This window comes from Electrophorus electricus, chromosome 9, assembly GCF_013358815.1.
Source record: "Electrophorus electricus isolate fEleEle1 chromosome 9, fEleEle1.pri, whole genome shotgun sequence".
Classification (NCBI taxonomy): Eukaryota; Metazoa; Chordata; class Actinopteri; order Gymnotiformes; family Gymnotidae; genus Electrophorus; species Electrophorus electricus.
Window position 1 is genome coordinate 2,637,501 of NC_049543.1, and position 15,000 is coordinate 2,652,500.

At 42.9% G+C, this 15,000-nt stretch overlaps 1 protein-coding gene across 4 annotated transcripts in view; it reads right to left on the reverse strand.

The window, feature by feature from the left end:
* Positions 1 to 15,000, reverse strand: part of rxrab (retinoid x receptor, alpha b) — a 38,795-nt gene that overhangs the window by 10,317 nt on the left and 13,478 nt on the right. For 2 of the 4 annotated variants that reach the window (XM_027003108.2, XM_027003107.2), the window contains 3 exons: positions 8,793 to 9,037; positions 3,521 to 3,671; positions 3,006 to 3,185 (listed from right to left, as the gene is read on the reverse strand). In XM_027003108.2, the coding sequence (XP_026858909.2) occupies positions 3,006 to 3,185; positions 3,521 to 3,671; positions 8,793 to 9,037 (576 nt within the window). Of the gene's footprint in view, positions 1 to 3,005; positions 3,186 to 3,520; positions 3,672 to 4,657; positions 4,801 to 5,312; positions 5,392 to 8,792; positions 9,038 to 15,000 lie in introns of those variants that run through there. The other 2 variants (XM_027003110.2, XM_027003109.2) reach the window with 2 other exon arrangements.

A 15,000-nucleotide genomic window follows, 5' to 3' on the forward strand; every position in this document is an offset into this window, starting at 1 on the left:
AAGCTGCATTCCTCCTGCATACGTCCGCTGTTGACAGCATTCAACCTCAACCTCAACCACTCTCCTCCGACTCACAAAGCGGGCAATGTTCTGGACCTGATCTTCACCCGTACCACCACAACACTGGACATCACAGTCACCCCCCTCCACCTCTCGGACCATCACTTTCTATCCTTCTCTCTCTCCCTTCCTTCTCTTTCCATCTAGTCCTCCCCAACGTGTTCCTCCCCCTTTCATCGCAATCTGCACTCCATAACTCCCTCTTCCCTTACTTCTACTATTTTGTCCACCCTTCCTCACCCTGACTCTCTGTCTTCTCTCTCTTTGGATACAGTTACTAATTATTGCATTTCTACACTCTCCTCATCAATGAATCTTCTGTGCCCTCTCTCCTCTAGACCCGCTAAGTCCTCCCCACCTGCCCCCTGGCTAATAGAAACACTTGGCTGCCACAGGAAAGAACTAAGGACTGCAGACAGGCAGTGGAGGAAATCTCACGTAGATTCAGACCTCAGCTCATACAAGTCTCTCCTTTCCAAGTTCTCACTGCAAGTAACATCCGCAAAGTGATCCCACTACAGAAGAAAACTCGAATCATCTTCATCAGCTCGTCACTATTTTTTCTTCTCTCCATAATCCTCCCCCTCCTTCCTCATCTCTTACTCCGGATGATTTTATCACCTTCTTTGAGGAGAAGGTTGCAGCAATCCACCAGTCCTTTTCCTCTGTTCCCACTCCTCCAACCAACGTGCATTCCCCAACATCCAACTCTCTGACTTCTTTTTCTCCTCTCATCTGAGATGAAATTCTTCATCTCCCGACTTCCATCAATCCAACTACATGTCCGCTGGATCCGATTCCTTCCACTCTGTTCCAGACAATCGCAAGAGATCTACTTCCTTTCATCTCTGTCATAATCAACAAATCCTTATCTTCTGGATACGTGCCAACTGCATTCAAAACTGCCAGGGTGGTAACAATCCTCAAGAAGGCCACACTCAATGACTCCAATGTTACCAACTACAGACCAGTATCACTTCTCTCTTTCCTCTCAAAAGCCCTCGAATAAACAGTTTATAATTAGTTGTCTCTTTTCCTCACCCAGAACCAGTTGCATGATCCCAATCAGTCTGGCTACAAACCGGCACGTTCTATAGAAACAGCCCTCATAGCAGTGACGGAGAAACTTCATGCTGCTAAAGCTGCCAAACTGTCATCTGTTTTTATTCTTCTAGACCTTTTAGCAGCCTTTGACACAGTGAACCACAACATTCTTCTCTCTGTTCTCTCCAGGCTTTGGTGTGACTGGCTCTGCTTGGAGATGGTTTCAGTCCTATCTGGAGGGACGTTTCTATCAGGTGACATGGAGAGGATCCACATCCAAAACCATGTACACTCTCCACTGGTGTTCCACAAGGCTCAGTATTAGGCCCCCTTCTCTTTTCTTTGTATACTCGTTCTCTTGGTGATGTAATATCTTCTCATGGTTTCTCCTACCACTGCTATGCCGATGACACTCAATTATTTCTTTCCTTTCCATCCTCTGACACGCAGGTCTCCAGACGTATCTCAGCATGCTTGACTGACATCGCATCATGGATGACAGCCCACCACTTGAAGCTCAACCCCAGTAAAACCGAGCTTCTGTTCATCCCAGGTACTCCTAACCATTACCATGACCTCACAGTTTCCTTCGAGAACTCCTTGGTATCACCATCCAAAGCTGCCCGTAGCCTGGGCATAAATTTGGACAACCAGTTGTCGTTCTCAACTCATGTTTCTATTCTAATCCGATCTTGCAGATTCCTCCTTGGTAACATATGAAGGATTCGGCCCTTTCTCTCGCAGGGTGCTTGTGCAGTCACTGGTCATCTCAGTGCTAGACTACTGCAACTCGCTACTTGCTGGTCTTCCTGTAAGAGCCATCATACCTCTACAACTTGTCCAGAATGCAGCAGCACAACTGGTCTTCAATCTTCCGAAGTTCACACTTGTTATTCCACTGATGGCTCCCTTCATTGGCTCCCAGTAGCTGCACGCATCAGATTTAAAACCTTGATGCTTGCCTACAAAGTCAAAAATGGACCAGCCCCTTCATACATGAGGTCAATGGTCAAAGCCCAATCCGTACCTTGATTACTTCAAACCTCAAGTATGGCTTGGCTTGAAATACCTTGCTTCAGGTCTCATGGATGACAAGCATCGAGACTATTTTCTGTTCTGGCTCCAAGATGGTGGAATGAACTCCCATTTACTGTCCAGACAGCAGAGTCCCTTGCAGTCTTCAAACGCAGACTGAAGACCCATCTATTTTCAGAATATTTAAAGGACAACTGACTCTGCTCCCATATTGACTGACTAATTTAGTATCTATTGTAGGGTATTGTTTGTGTTGTTTAACAAACTCTAGCACTTATTGTTTATTGCAATTATCATTGTTTAAGTTAGACCTTATGTATTTTGTACTTCTAGGTATCAGCATTGATCCCTGTATTCCCTGTATACAGTATTCTAGTTCATTGGTATGTTGGACTCTAACCTACTGTACTGTACTCGGATATATTCTATGAGTAAATGACAAAGCACTTTTGTAAGTTGCTCTGGATAAGAGCGTCTGCTAAATGCTGTACATGTAAATGTAAATGTAAACCACATGGGTGAATCCTTGACATGTCATGGTAACAGACTGGCCTGCATTATTGTAGACACATTTACAACTGCTGACAGAATATTCATCCAACATGCAGGCAGCACAAAATACAAATACCCAGCTATGATCACAAACATTTGTACTTGTTTGTTAGATTTTATTTGTTAGGTCGAATCGCATGCATACTGCATTATCGATACCGCGAAAGCCGATACTGCACCAAGGGTTAAGGAACTACATATCGCATTATCGATACCGCGAAAGCCGATACTGCACCAAGCATTGACGAGCGCTATATATCGCGCCACCCTCAGCTTCGTGCAGATGAGTGTGGGAAGAGAGCGAAGCCGAGTACCTTCTCTCTTCATGCCCATGGCCAGGCACTTCTGGTAGCGGCAGTACTGGCAGCGGTTGCGCTGGCGCTTGTCGATGGGACAATCTTTGTTGTCCCGGCAGGTGTAGGTCAGGTCCTTGCGCACGGTGCGCTTGAAGAAGCCTTTGCAGCCCTCGCAGCTGTACACGCCGTAGTGTTTACCTGCAAACACCACTCGTCCTTTCAAACACTCCTCTCAGCCGGGGGCCTCTTTAATTGGAGCGATGCGATCAATAATTCAGTACCGGCAAAGTCTCACATCTGTTATTGTTGCATTACAAGTGGCGGTGGAACCCAAAAGCGGGCAAGTGTGGAAGAATAGTGCAACGAAGTTTGTATACCTCTGCCTCCAGTTGTGACTAATATAGGTACTGGGTCTGCTTATGAATATTATGACCATAATATTGTTATAAAAATGTTGGTATGTGTGTGTGTGCGTGTGTGTGTGCGTGTGTGTGTCTGGGGGGTGGGGGGTGGGGGTGCATCGGGTGTATCACCTGAGGACCGGTCTCCACAGATGGTGCAGATGTGTTTGGTGAGAGACAGTGAGGTTCCCATGGGTTGAGCGGGAACCTTCAGCACCCCATTCAGACCCAGAGGAGGCTTAATGTCTTCTGGGCTGCTGACTGAAGTCATGGGGGAGCTTAGCTGCAACACACAGACACACACACACACACACACACGCGCACACACACACACACACACACACACACACACACACACACACACACACACACACACACACAGTGGTTTAGGAACAAATGCAGTAACGGCAAACCCATTGCTCAGAAAATACACATTAGAATCCCTTGTTGGCTCTGACCACAATTTTAAGAAATAACTGACAGAAACATTCTGCTTATGTTTGTGAACGTCTCAAACACTATGATTATGTTTTTTGGCAATGATCTCTGATATATGTGATAACTGACAGCATATTAGTGCATATAAATTTCCACATACAGCTTCAGAAAGATTTTATTCAACTTTCCTTCTAAATACAGGACTTCAAGTGAACCCAAGCCTGTCTGCAGAGCATACAGTTTCTCCAGCTTCTCTTATTTCTACTGATTCACGCAGATAAAAGCCTAGAGAGCATCGTGAGCGTACGCAGTGTAGAAAGAGAGAGGGAGGAGTCGCAGGGGCCATGGCGCTTTCCATCATTTAAATATGTCTCCCACATGAAGTTGCCTGCTGAAACAGACTGCAGTCTTCGCACACCATGCATCTCCAATTGCCCAAAAGAGAAGCCAAGCATGCAGAGCAATGAGAGATAAAGCCATGCGGGCACCTGGGAGCAGAGATGCCCGAGACGCCCACAGCAAATGGACGGGCAAGGAAAGGGAAAATCTCCTTGTTTCTCTATCATGTATTTCCGAGTATGATATTGTTGCAAGAGACCCTTTTTTTTTCTGAACCCAGAAACAAAGAATATGAGATTCTCTTGAAATCTTGTTCAGTTATTTGTTCTCCAATGCACATGTTACTTTTTAAAAGAAACTAAAAGCATGCCAGGAACATGAGACAGCTTCATGCTATGTTAGTTCACTATGTCTTTGTTACAAACAATCCTTATTTACACTCTCTGCCACTCTTTCAGACTGTCATGCTTTCATTTTCTGTCAATCACTTACTCAATCGCTCCTTCATTGTAGGACGGCTCAACAAGTCATTGAGATGAGGTCAGCATAGCTCAATTCAGGATCTCTTCAAACGCAGACTGAAGACCCATCCATCCGTGGAATAATTAAATGACCACTGACCCTGCTCCTATGTTGACTATCTGAAACTAGTACTTATTGTAGGGTATTGTTTATTACACTGATGTTGACTAACAAACTCTAGTACTTATTGTTTATTACACATCACTGTTTAAGATAGAGCTTATGTATTTTGTACTTTTAGGCATCAGCACTGATCCCTGTATTTCTACAGTATTCTAGTTCATTGGTATATTGGACACTAACCTACTCTACTGGCTAGGATGTATTCTATGAGGTAATGACAAAGCACTTTTGTAAGTTGCTTTGAATAAGACTGTCTGCTAAATGCTGTAAATGTAAATGTAAAGCTCATACAGCAGATATCAAACCCTTCCCAACACAGCTGAATGCAAATGCAGTTGAGCTTGTAGTATCGCAGTGTTGTGTGTGTTGGGCTATTTATGTATGTCCATTGAAAATAAATTAAAAATAACTACAGTAACTCAATGACCCTTAAGGCAATGAACTACAGTGAAATATTTCTCTTGTTAAATGCATGAACCTACACACACACAAACAGCCCTACCTGTTTGTCTGTCCCACTTCTATTCTAACACAGACATTTTCCCTTGCTCTGTCCTCTGATGATTACAATCCATTGGCACACACACTCAGACAGACACATGCATACATGTACACACAGACACACACACACACATGCACACCCACTCCCAAGCACACATGTTACATCCACTCAGTCTATTTTGAGTAAACCTGAAACTCAATCTGCATTCGGGTGCTCTCTGTGCCAATGACAGGGGACAGTTAGACTGCACTATTAGATAGAGGCCATGAGGAAATATTGAAGGGTTTGAACCTGAATTATTGCTGTCCTCCAACTCCCCCCTCAAGAGACAAACTATAGACAACCATAAGCAAGCAGTAGAGAAGCTGTAATAGCCTCCATACAGACAAAGATGATCAACATCAGTATGCAACAGCATAAAAACAGAAGAAGAAACCTTTCCAAAGAACCTGGCAAACATTTCCGTCACTGATACTGCTTAAAACAACCAGTCATGCGTGTCCATGTCTCCTATTTCTCTTCTATTTCTCTCCTATTTCTCCAAATGTATTACTTTAGAAAAACAGCCAATTGAAATCAGCTAACATCTTCAGCTACTGCAAGGAGGTGAAGATGGACTGAATCCAAAGCTCTGAAGTTCTTAGCTCTGCATCTTACACGGTGCCCCTTCAAAGAGGTCAATGGAAGCATTAGTTTAGGAACAGAATATCTGAACCTAGAACAGCTTTGTGTGGGTGCAGAGCTAAACAACTGATGTGAGGTAGAGCCAGATGTAAGAGGCTCCCATTTATTTTACATGTACAAATCCACTTTGTTCACTGTTTGATATGAATCTCCCTCTTTTAGAGGGAACTAGGCTATATAATTAAGCATACTACATGCAAAATGTGCACATTTTATATACATAACATACTGCATGTCAAAATGTAATCCAAATATCTCTTTGAAAATTATATAAACATTTATCTTTCCTCAGAGATGAATAATAAATAACATTTACAGCATATGCATTAGGCATATAGCCTTATACGTTTGATGTTTTCTCATTGTTCAGAATTCCTGAGTGAGAAAAAGCTGATAATACTTTTCTCATACAAACACTACCTCAAATCAGCGTTCAAAATTGTATGTGTGCAATATGATCCCCAGAAAAGACTTAAGTGCCCAAGAAATTCCTTGCACTGTAGAAACCAAACATGTGTTTCAGCTATATACAGGATATAGAGAGTGTGTGTGTATGTTTGAGTGCGTGGGATTATAAGTGTGTGCATGTGGGAGTTGAGGGAATGAGGGAAAGTGTATGTATGGGTGTACGTTTGAGTGCATGATTATACTAGTGTGGGCATGTGGGAGTTGAGTGTGTGCATGTGGACACGTGTGTAAGTAGGCTGCGCCTAGCTGGGTGTTAAAGAGTTTCATTCGGACACACACCACATGGCTGAGCTGTAGAAATTAACAGGCCGCTCGTTTCCCGTACACTCGGACTCTGGCCGCTCCTCTGCTAAGCTCTCTCGGCATGCCGATAAAGCCAACAGCATCCATATGACGCACTATGGGCACAGGTGACAGCAGCCTGTCCCAGATCAAGCACTCTGAAGGCACTAATGCGGATGAAAGGAGACACCTGCGTCTCTGCTCACCCCCCCCCCCCCCATCTTTCACACTAATTATTACATCCAAAATGGCAATATTGAGGGATGTAATATGCAAACTCCCTGCAAAGTGGCCAATTTAGAGTTCCTTGAGTGGAAACTTGTATAGTGAGAGGAAGAAAGAAAAAAAGCCCCATACGTTTTCATGCTAGCCTAAACTTGTTGGAGCTGTGTTCAGAGGCGGCACCCAGCGCTAATGGCTTAGGGGTATTTCCCTATCACCCATGGGAGGGTTCCTCTTAATGAGGGAAAATGTTTCTGACAAAGTCTTTTATGATAACCATGCAATAAGCGCATTATATGGATTACCTTGCTGAGTGAAATTCAATACAACAGTGGTTCAGCTTTTCAGTTCACATCTGGTACCAGTGTACTGATAATATTTCACTTATATCTCATGCTGGAGAGCATGTTGTAGATTGCTGAGCTGTAATGTGATACAAGCCCTACAGGTCTGTATCGTTTGTTCCCAAAAATGGCACACACGCACGTGTGACACTAAAGTCCAATTCAAAACAAAAGTCAAATGCAACCTCTCACAATCGAGGCAGAAAGAAAGGTGAATATTCTTAATGGTAGTTGAGAGAGACTATGACACAAACACAGAGAGACTATGAAACACGAGAAATTACAGACTGCCAGTTCACCTGAAGCCATTTGGCCGGTTGTGTATAGAGAATCTCACCATTTCACAAAATCTAAGCAAGCTGTTAGGCATGACTTATTCATTCTGCTGTTGGCACAACACTGCCACTCAGAACGACTTTTCTATTCTCTCCAGGAGTCTCTCAGGTAAATCTGCACACAGTTACTATTCACGGTCTATACATTTGGCTACAGACTACACAATGTAAATGTTTCCTGGAAACTTAACAAAGGCCATAATAACAGTATTAAAGGTGGAATTACATCATTTGGAAGCTTCAATATTTCACATACGATGCATCATAAAAATGCTTCAAAAATATTCAAATCCTTCTGACAGAAATCCAATAAAGCCACAAACCTTTTACGAGCTCTAGCATTTTCCACAGCTGAAATATGACACAAGAGCTGTAAAGCACATAATAAACCATCATTCTGGACCAATGGGATTCTAAAAGCTCTGTCTGCAGAGGACAAACATCAAAAAGAAATACACACCAAACCAGATGTCACAGAGCAAACTGCAAAATATAGAGGTTCTTTGAGTTTTTGGGGCACATGTGAATGTGTGTACATGAACATTAACTGAATTGTGCTTTGCCTGGCCATTTTCTTGGGTTACATCAGTGTTGCAACACAAAGATGGCAGGGAGGTATCAGTGGAGGGTTCACTTAGCCCAGGTTCAAGCAGGCAAAATCAATGAACACAATGTAAATATACTGTGTTGATATTCCAATTCCCTTCTCAGAGGTGTGTACTGGAGCTTGTGGAGTATCACTTTCCCCAGACTGTTTAAGCAGACATGATGTATTTCCATTAAAGTGGAAGCACACTCAGTTGAATATGTCATTAAACCCAACTGCCTAGAGCCCCCAGCTAACCAGATAGTACTATTCAGTTATCCTCCTCTGCGACACAGCGCTGCACATACAGAACGTCTGTGTGCCTGTTTCTGTCAGATGTGATAAAAGTGATATACAACATTCTTTTGAACGCTGTTTCACTATATGTAGTGTATAAAGCATAGCAGAGTGCGGTGTCACGCCATTCACTAACTAGATCACCTGCACTCAACACTGTGACATGGTATATGTGTGCTGTACCGGGGGAGGCAGTAATATACCATCGCTGACGCAAAGCCACAGCGTTGCCACAAAACTTTCGCAGGCATTAGGACCTTACCTGTGGGCTGAGGCTGGGCCCGAAGGCCGTGCCGGTGGAGGAGGGCCCGGTCATGGAGTGGTGGCCCAGGGGCGAGCTGATCACCGGGAAGGGTGAGGCCATGCCGTTGATGGGTGAGTGGAGCTGACCTGGGGTGGAGCCCACGGAGGAAGGGGTGAGCAGGGCTGGGTGGAGCGGGTGGGGGCCCATGGTCCGGTGACCCGTCGGGGAGCTGAGAGGAGAGGAGGACAGCTGGCCTGATGAGTCTGAGGGGAAGGGGCGGGGAAAAGAGAGAGAAAGAAACGAGACAGAGAGATGAGAGAGAGAGGGAGTGAGGGAGAGAGGATGAGAGTGAAGGAAAGAGAGAAAGTGTTATGGGACAAGTTAGGAGCAAGAAATTATTTTTAATATAGTACCCTATTGCTCAGTGAATAGCACTGGACTGTTGTGCATAGGTGCTTTACTCATAACAAGATTAAATAAGTTCACTCAGTGTGTGCAAAAGTTGAATTAAAAAAAAAATTACTTTCAGGGTATGATCACTGAGAGTATCACGTGTGTATGAAAGGATGCCTGCATGTGTCTGTGTGTCTTTGTATGTTTTCCACTACACATTCAAAGTCAAATACCTCCCATTAAAACTCATTAAGATTAGTTTTAATTCTGAGAGAGAGAAGGATAATTTATTATATCTTTCAATATCATTATTACTATATTATATCCTTCCATAGCCAGGTTAGTAAATGTTCATTTTAATAAAAGCCTTTGAAGCGCATCCTAAAGAGTGGAGACAAGCAGGCAAAATGGATGTTTATGGTCAATAAAAAATTAAATAAAACATTTGTTTAATAAAAATTAAGCAGTATCTAAAGTTTTGCTGGTTCCATTCTGCCAACACACCTTATGTTGTGTTGTGTGCTTGTTATGAGTTAAGAGAAGACTGGGCAATATGTAAAGGGTGATAATAAAATGTATTTTATGAAAGAATAAATGTTGCTCATATATGTCAGAGCCTTTATGTTATTCATGAGGTTTGTCTTTATATACTGGTAGCATGTCATGGTAACCCATGGTAATGACTCTCTCTTTTGAGTTCCCAGCTAAAAATGTTTGTGAACCTCTGGATTATGCTATAACAGTGCCGTAGCGTCTGTGCGGAAGCAGATCCAGGAAATGACATGAACACTGCTTTATTAAGCTCAGACAACAACCAGGCAAAATATAACTGAAACTAAGACAGAAAATGTGGTGGGGAGGTTATTAATTAAAATACACACCACAGTGCCAGTAATAAAATACAACCACACCAACTAGTCAAAGGAGAGATGTCTAAACTAAATAAGCCATACACAAAATCCACTAATAAAATAGAACATTTTAAACTAATTTACAGTCTGCAGGGAGGTGCACGGCATCTGACATTTTCGCTCATTGTGAACAAAGAAAAGGAAGTGAATATGGAAAACACTTTAACTCTACCTCTACACCACCGAAGCAACGTATAGCACAAACAATCCATTTGAAGGATGAAGGTCAATGTCCAGATGGTATAGCTTCATAATAGGTTCTCCTCCCCTTATTGTTTCATTGTTTCAAACATGGCAGGAAAAGCACTGGCGTGTACTGTGTAATGTATCATTGCACTATTCAAGTGAGTAATCTAACCTGGTTGAGAAAACTCCAAAACTACACACTGCAAATAACACTGCCCATTAACCATAATAATATCCACAATGTTTTTGTGTATAGCTTCTTTGTGTGGCCTCTAATTAACAGATCTCCCTGTACGGTAACTGGATACGCTAATAACAACACAGTATATAAGGAGATGTGAAGTATCAAGCGCGGCTATAGTCAGCACAGCTCGTTACTGTATACATTAGTAATGTGATTCTGGCCCTCTGCCCAGAGCTGCTGCTGCCAGACAGTCTTACAGCCTTTTTGTGAGAAAGTGTCTGTGCACAAAAGGATGTTTGAGAATCACACCATGCACCAAACACACACACACACACACACACACGACTCGCACACATACATACAGCGCAATGTTTCAAGAGTTTGGTTACAGGCTGCACAGTTGCAAACTGTGCATGGGACCACCTCCACCTCATCCACAGATGGCCATCACAGTGCGCCGGAATACCTAGAGAGGTCATTTGCCTGCATGCACTCCATATAAAAAGAACAAACTTCCTTCAAGTGCTACTTTCTATCCTCTCAAATATATCGAGGACTTAGGCAAGTAAAAATGAGTTGTGAGAGCCATGCTACATGCCTTACCTGACAACCTGGACCAGCAAACAATTAAGGTTTGGATAGAAAAACCACTGTGGACCTCAATAGGCCTTCTCTATCAGTAGTACTCGTTGCTATATTGTCACCTATCAGGCTTTTAAATACTGGCTGTTCTAATTACTTGACACTATAAATAACAACTCTTTCTAACCTGGAGATTCTCACTGCCAGTTTATGAAATGATTTCCTTAGAGAAAATGCTGTAAAAACAACACAATCTAAACCCAACCGCTTTATAAATATGAGAAGTGAAATGTTTACCTCATCACCTACAAACACCTACTGGAATATAAACAGAGGATAAACATCACTACACCAATACACATGAGAATGTTTCTCCACTCTGCACATAAAGTCACTGCTGCTTTAATTGTCAGTATGAGCTAATATGCTAGTCAGCGGACAGAGAGGCTGTCGACTAGAGGTCAGAGGTAGCCGAGTCAGTGTGGATGCGTGAACAGAAAGTTAAAAACAAGCAGACAGGGTCTTTCCACACCTGAATGAACCTCGATGAACTGCAAGGGATGTAAATTACATGAGATTTTTATCTAAATTTACATAATAACATCAGATTTGTAGGTACAAGTGCATATTGCCTATGCTCTAATGTGCTCTAATTTAGCACATGATGGATTCTGAGTTGGAGCCCACTGAGGTAATGCAGACGGAAAACACCTCAGTCCTGCAGAGCATAGCTTTTTTCTTGTTTTCTAGATCCACTCTGCAGTTTGTACTTGGAAATAATCAATGACAGGTGACTGTAGTGTATTCCTAGTGTAATGTACAGCATAGTGCAAAGTGCATATCATCATTATTGCACATTTTCCACCTTGACGGAATCTGAAGTTGCTACACAGTCGACGGCATTGCTACTGCCCAGTATTATATTGTTCTTGTTCTTGTTATGTTCTCACTTGACATGACACCTTATACTGGAATCTTAGCACCTGGATACTCATTCAGCACTGACATCGTTCTTGACATGTTCCCCCCGTCAAAGACTTTTACTACCTCGTCTTATACTTCCACATGCATTCATATATATATATGAAGTTATATATGTTTCTCATCGAATTTCACTGTACTTGTACAATGTCAATAAAGGCTAATATATTCTATTCTATTCTAATAGGCAAATCAAGGCCTCTTGAGACCTTGAGCAAATGATAAATGACAATATAGCACCTCATTCTTGAAGCGAGTGCAGAAAAGAGTTAATTTTCACAGAAACCATTTTTTAATTTTAAAAGAAGAGATGAGAAATTCTGACAGGCACATGCATGCATGAGCAGTGTCACACACATCTTAGGCAGCGCTTCCATATGTGCTGGAGATGCCTCTTTATACACAACGCTCATGCTCACACACTTTACAGACAAAATTCCAGAGTTTCTACCATCCTACCCACTGAGATCTAATTACGTTGTATATTAGGTCATGAGGCAGCTTCTACTCCCACCTTGGCCAAGTGCTTCCACACACACACACCACCAGCACACACACAGGCTGGCAGCACACACACATGCTGGCACACACACACACACACACCCTGGCAGTGCACACACACCGGCAACACGCTGCATGTGAAGACTTTTGCCAGTTTAATAGCCCAGAAGTAAGCATTCTCATAGTGTAGCATAAAGGCATGTAACAGTGAAACTATTACAATATGCATTATGCACTAATGGAAGTTTGGGTGATGAATGCCTGAAACTTAGGGGGCCATCTGGTACAAAGCAGAAGCCACTCCCAATTACAGCCCAAGTTCTCCAAGTATCTCACCTCCCCTGTCCATAATCACACCTGATACCAACAGCCATCGGCAAAAAGTGTGGGCTGCACTCGCCTAAGTAGATTTGGTATAGAATTCTCCCTGCAAGGACATCTCCAACAGTGATGTGCACAGAATTTTACTTCAACTGTTTCATACTTGGGCTCAAAAAGAAACCACATGCTGAGATAATTGCTTCTTGTCACATGCAGGAATTTGCCTTTGGGCACTGTGATAAGGTATAAAAGAGTTCATGCCCACCTTCACAAAAAAACAGCACTCAACATCTTTTCAGTCTGTCTTTACTCATCCCTGAATGGAACCTTCATGTAAAATCTGATTCCCTTCAAAGGGACAGTGTTTGAGCAGTTGTCCTCTGCCTCACTGTAGATCAGACCAGGATGTCAAGTCAAAAGTCAAAAGACTCTTATCTATTCAGCTTTAATATCTGCGTGGACATCACTTACACAATGGCTGTCTGCAAATGATATCACTGGAGATAACCCTGATAATCCTTTGCTAATAAATTGGAGAAACATTTTCATTGCAAAGGAATGCTTCTTTCCCTCTTCATGTGCTGAACACAACAGCAGTCTCATTTGTGTCTTTGGTCTGGAATCACAGGCAGTCTCTAATGCATCTGAAAAATTAATGACTCTCTTTCCGCCCATGGGTTTTCTTTGGAAATGTATGCCAGAGTACTACAGTGTTTAATTTGGGAAGAATTACTTTAACAAAAATGAATTCATTGACAGAAAACCTATACTGCAGCAACATATAGCTGACTATTCAAATTAAATCTGTTATGGTGGATCATGCCTCTGTGATTAGCTACAGAGTAGCTGTCATAGGTTTTATCAGCAGTGACTTTGCAGGACAACATTGTAGCACCTGTGCAAACCCGCCTTCGAGCCCTGCAAGGGTACTGAGGCTAGACTAAGACCAGATGCAAGTGCTTACATGACCAGTTCAGCAGGACCTATCATCAGGCACCTGTTACGCTGGGCTCTCTTCTTCAGCAGGCAGTCAGTCACATATGTTCAGGGTAATTCAGCAGATTGATTTATTTTTGCACTAGGCCACACGCAGCTGGCTATGTTACCATGCCGTAAAGGTGTTCATCAGGGGCGTTCCTCAAACGTCTCACAACGTGTGGTGAGCAGTACGGTGTATTAGCTTTAGTACGTGTATTAGTACGGAAAGATGGCTGTAATGTTTTTGAAGAATTAGATTCTAGAATAGTAACTACCTGTCTGAATGCAAGGTGTAAAAGGCAGTGGTAAAAACTGTAAAACATCTCAAGCATCTCCTAGATCAATGTGACAGTGTTAATCAGATATGTAGGTCTCTACCACAGAGAGACAGTGCTTTCACTAAACAAGACACCTGTTTGCACTGGGCCGTGTTATCTGACACGATGTTTGTGCTTGCGTGCTGAGAGATGGACTGATAGTGACAGACTCGGGGGAGGAAGAACACACACAGCTGCGGCACCTGCTCGACTGCTGCTAGGAGCGCATACACTGGCCCTCCGTGAGCGCGCAGCCTTGCGTGTCTGACAGAAACATATGAATGTGGCACAGAGATGTAACATGTCATCTGGAGTCTTACAGCATCACGATACAGTGTGATCTTTCCAGAGGCACCTGGAGCAGTTAGAGAAAATAGATGAGTGGAAAGGTTTGGAAGTTTCCAGAAAGATGACTCACGGAGTGCTGAGCAAATGCAGACACGTATATGCACGGCTGACCCGAGCACAGGTGCGGACAGAGTTTTAATATGGCTGTTTGGTCCTTTTACAACCCAAACTAAACAGCAAAGATCGATCATTAAGACAGAGCATGAGCTCTGTCCAAAACCCCCCCCCTGAAAATACAAATATTTATCAAAATGTCATTGGACATCAGGCTGAGTTTAAAAGCCCTGATAGGTTTTGATATTCGCCAATCACATGCAGACCCCTCACTTCCCTGTTTTATACCAGAAGTGGATATCTTGCCATGGTTTCACAGTGGTTCCCTGCAGTAGACTGCACCATTTTTAGACCACTAACACACTCATACAGAGAGAGAGAGAGAGAGAGAGAGAGAGAGAGAGAGAGAGAGAGAGAGAGCAGTAGATACAGTGAGACACCACTGGTGGGTGGCCTGCATGGCCGGCTGA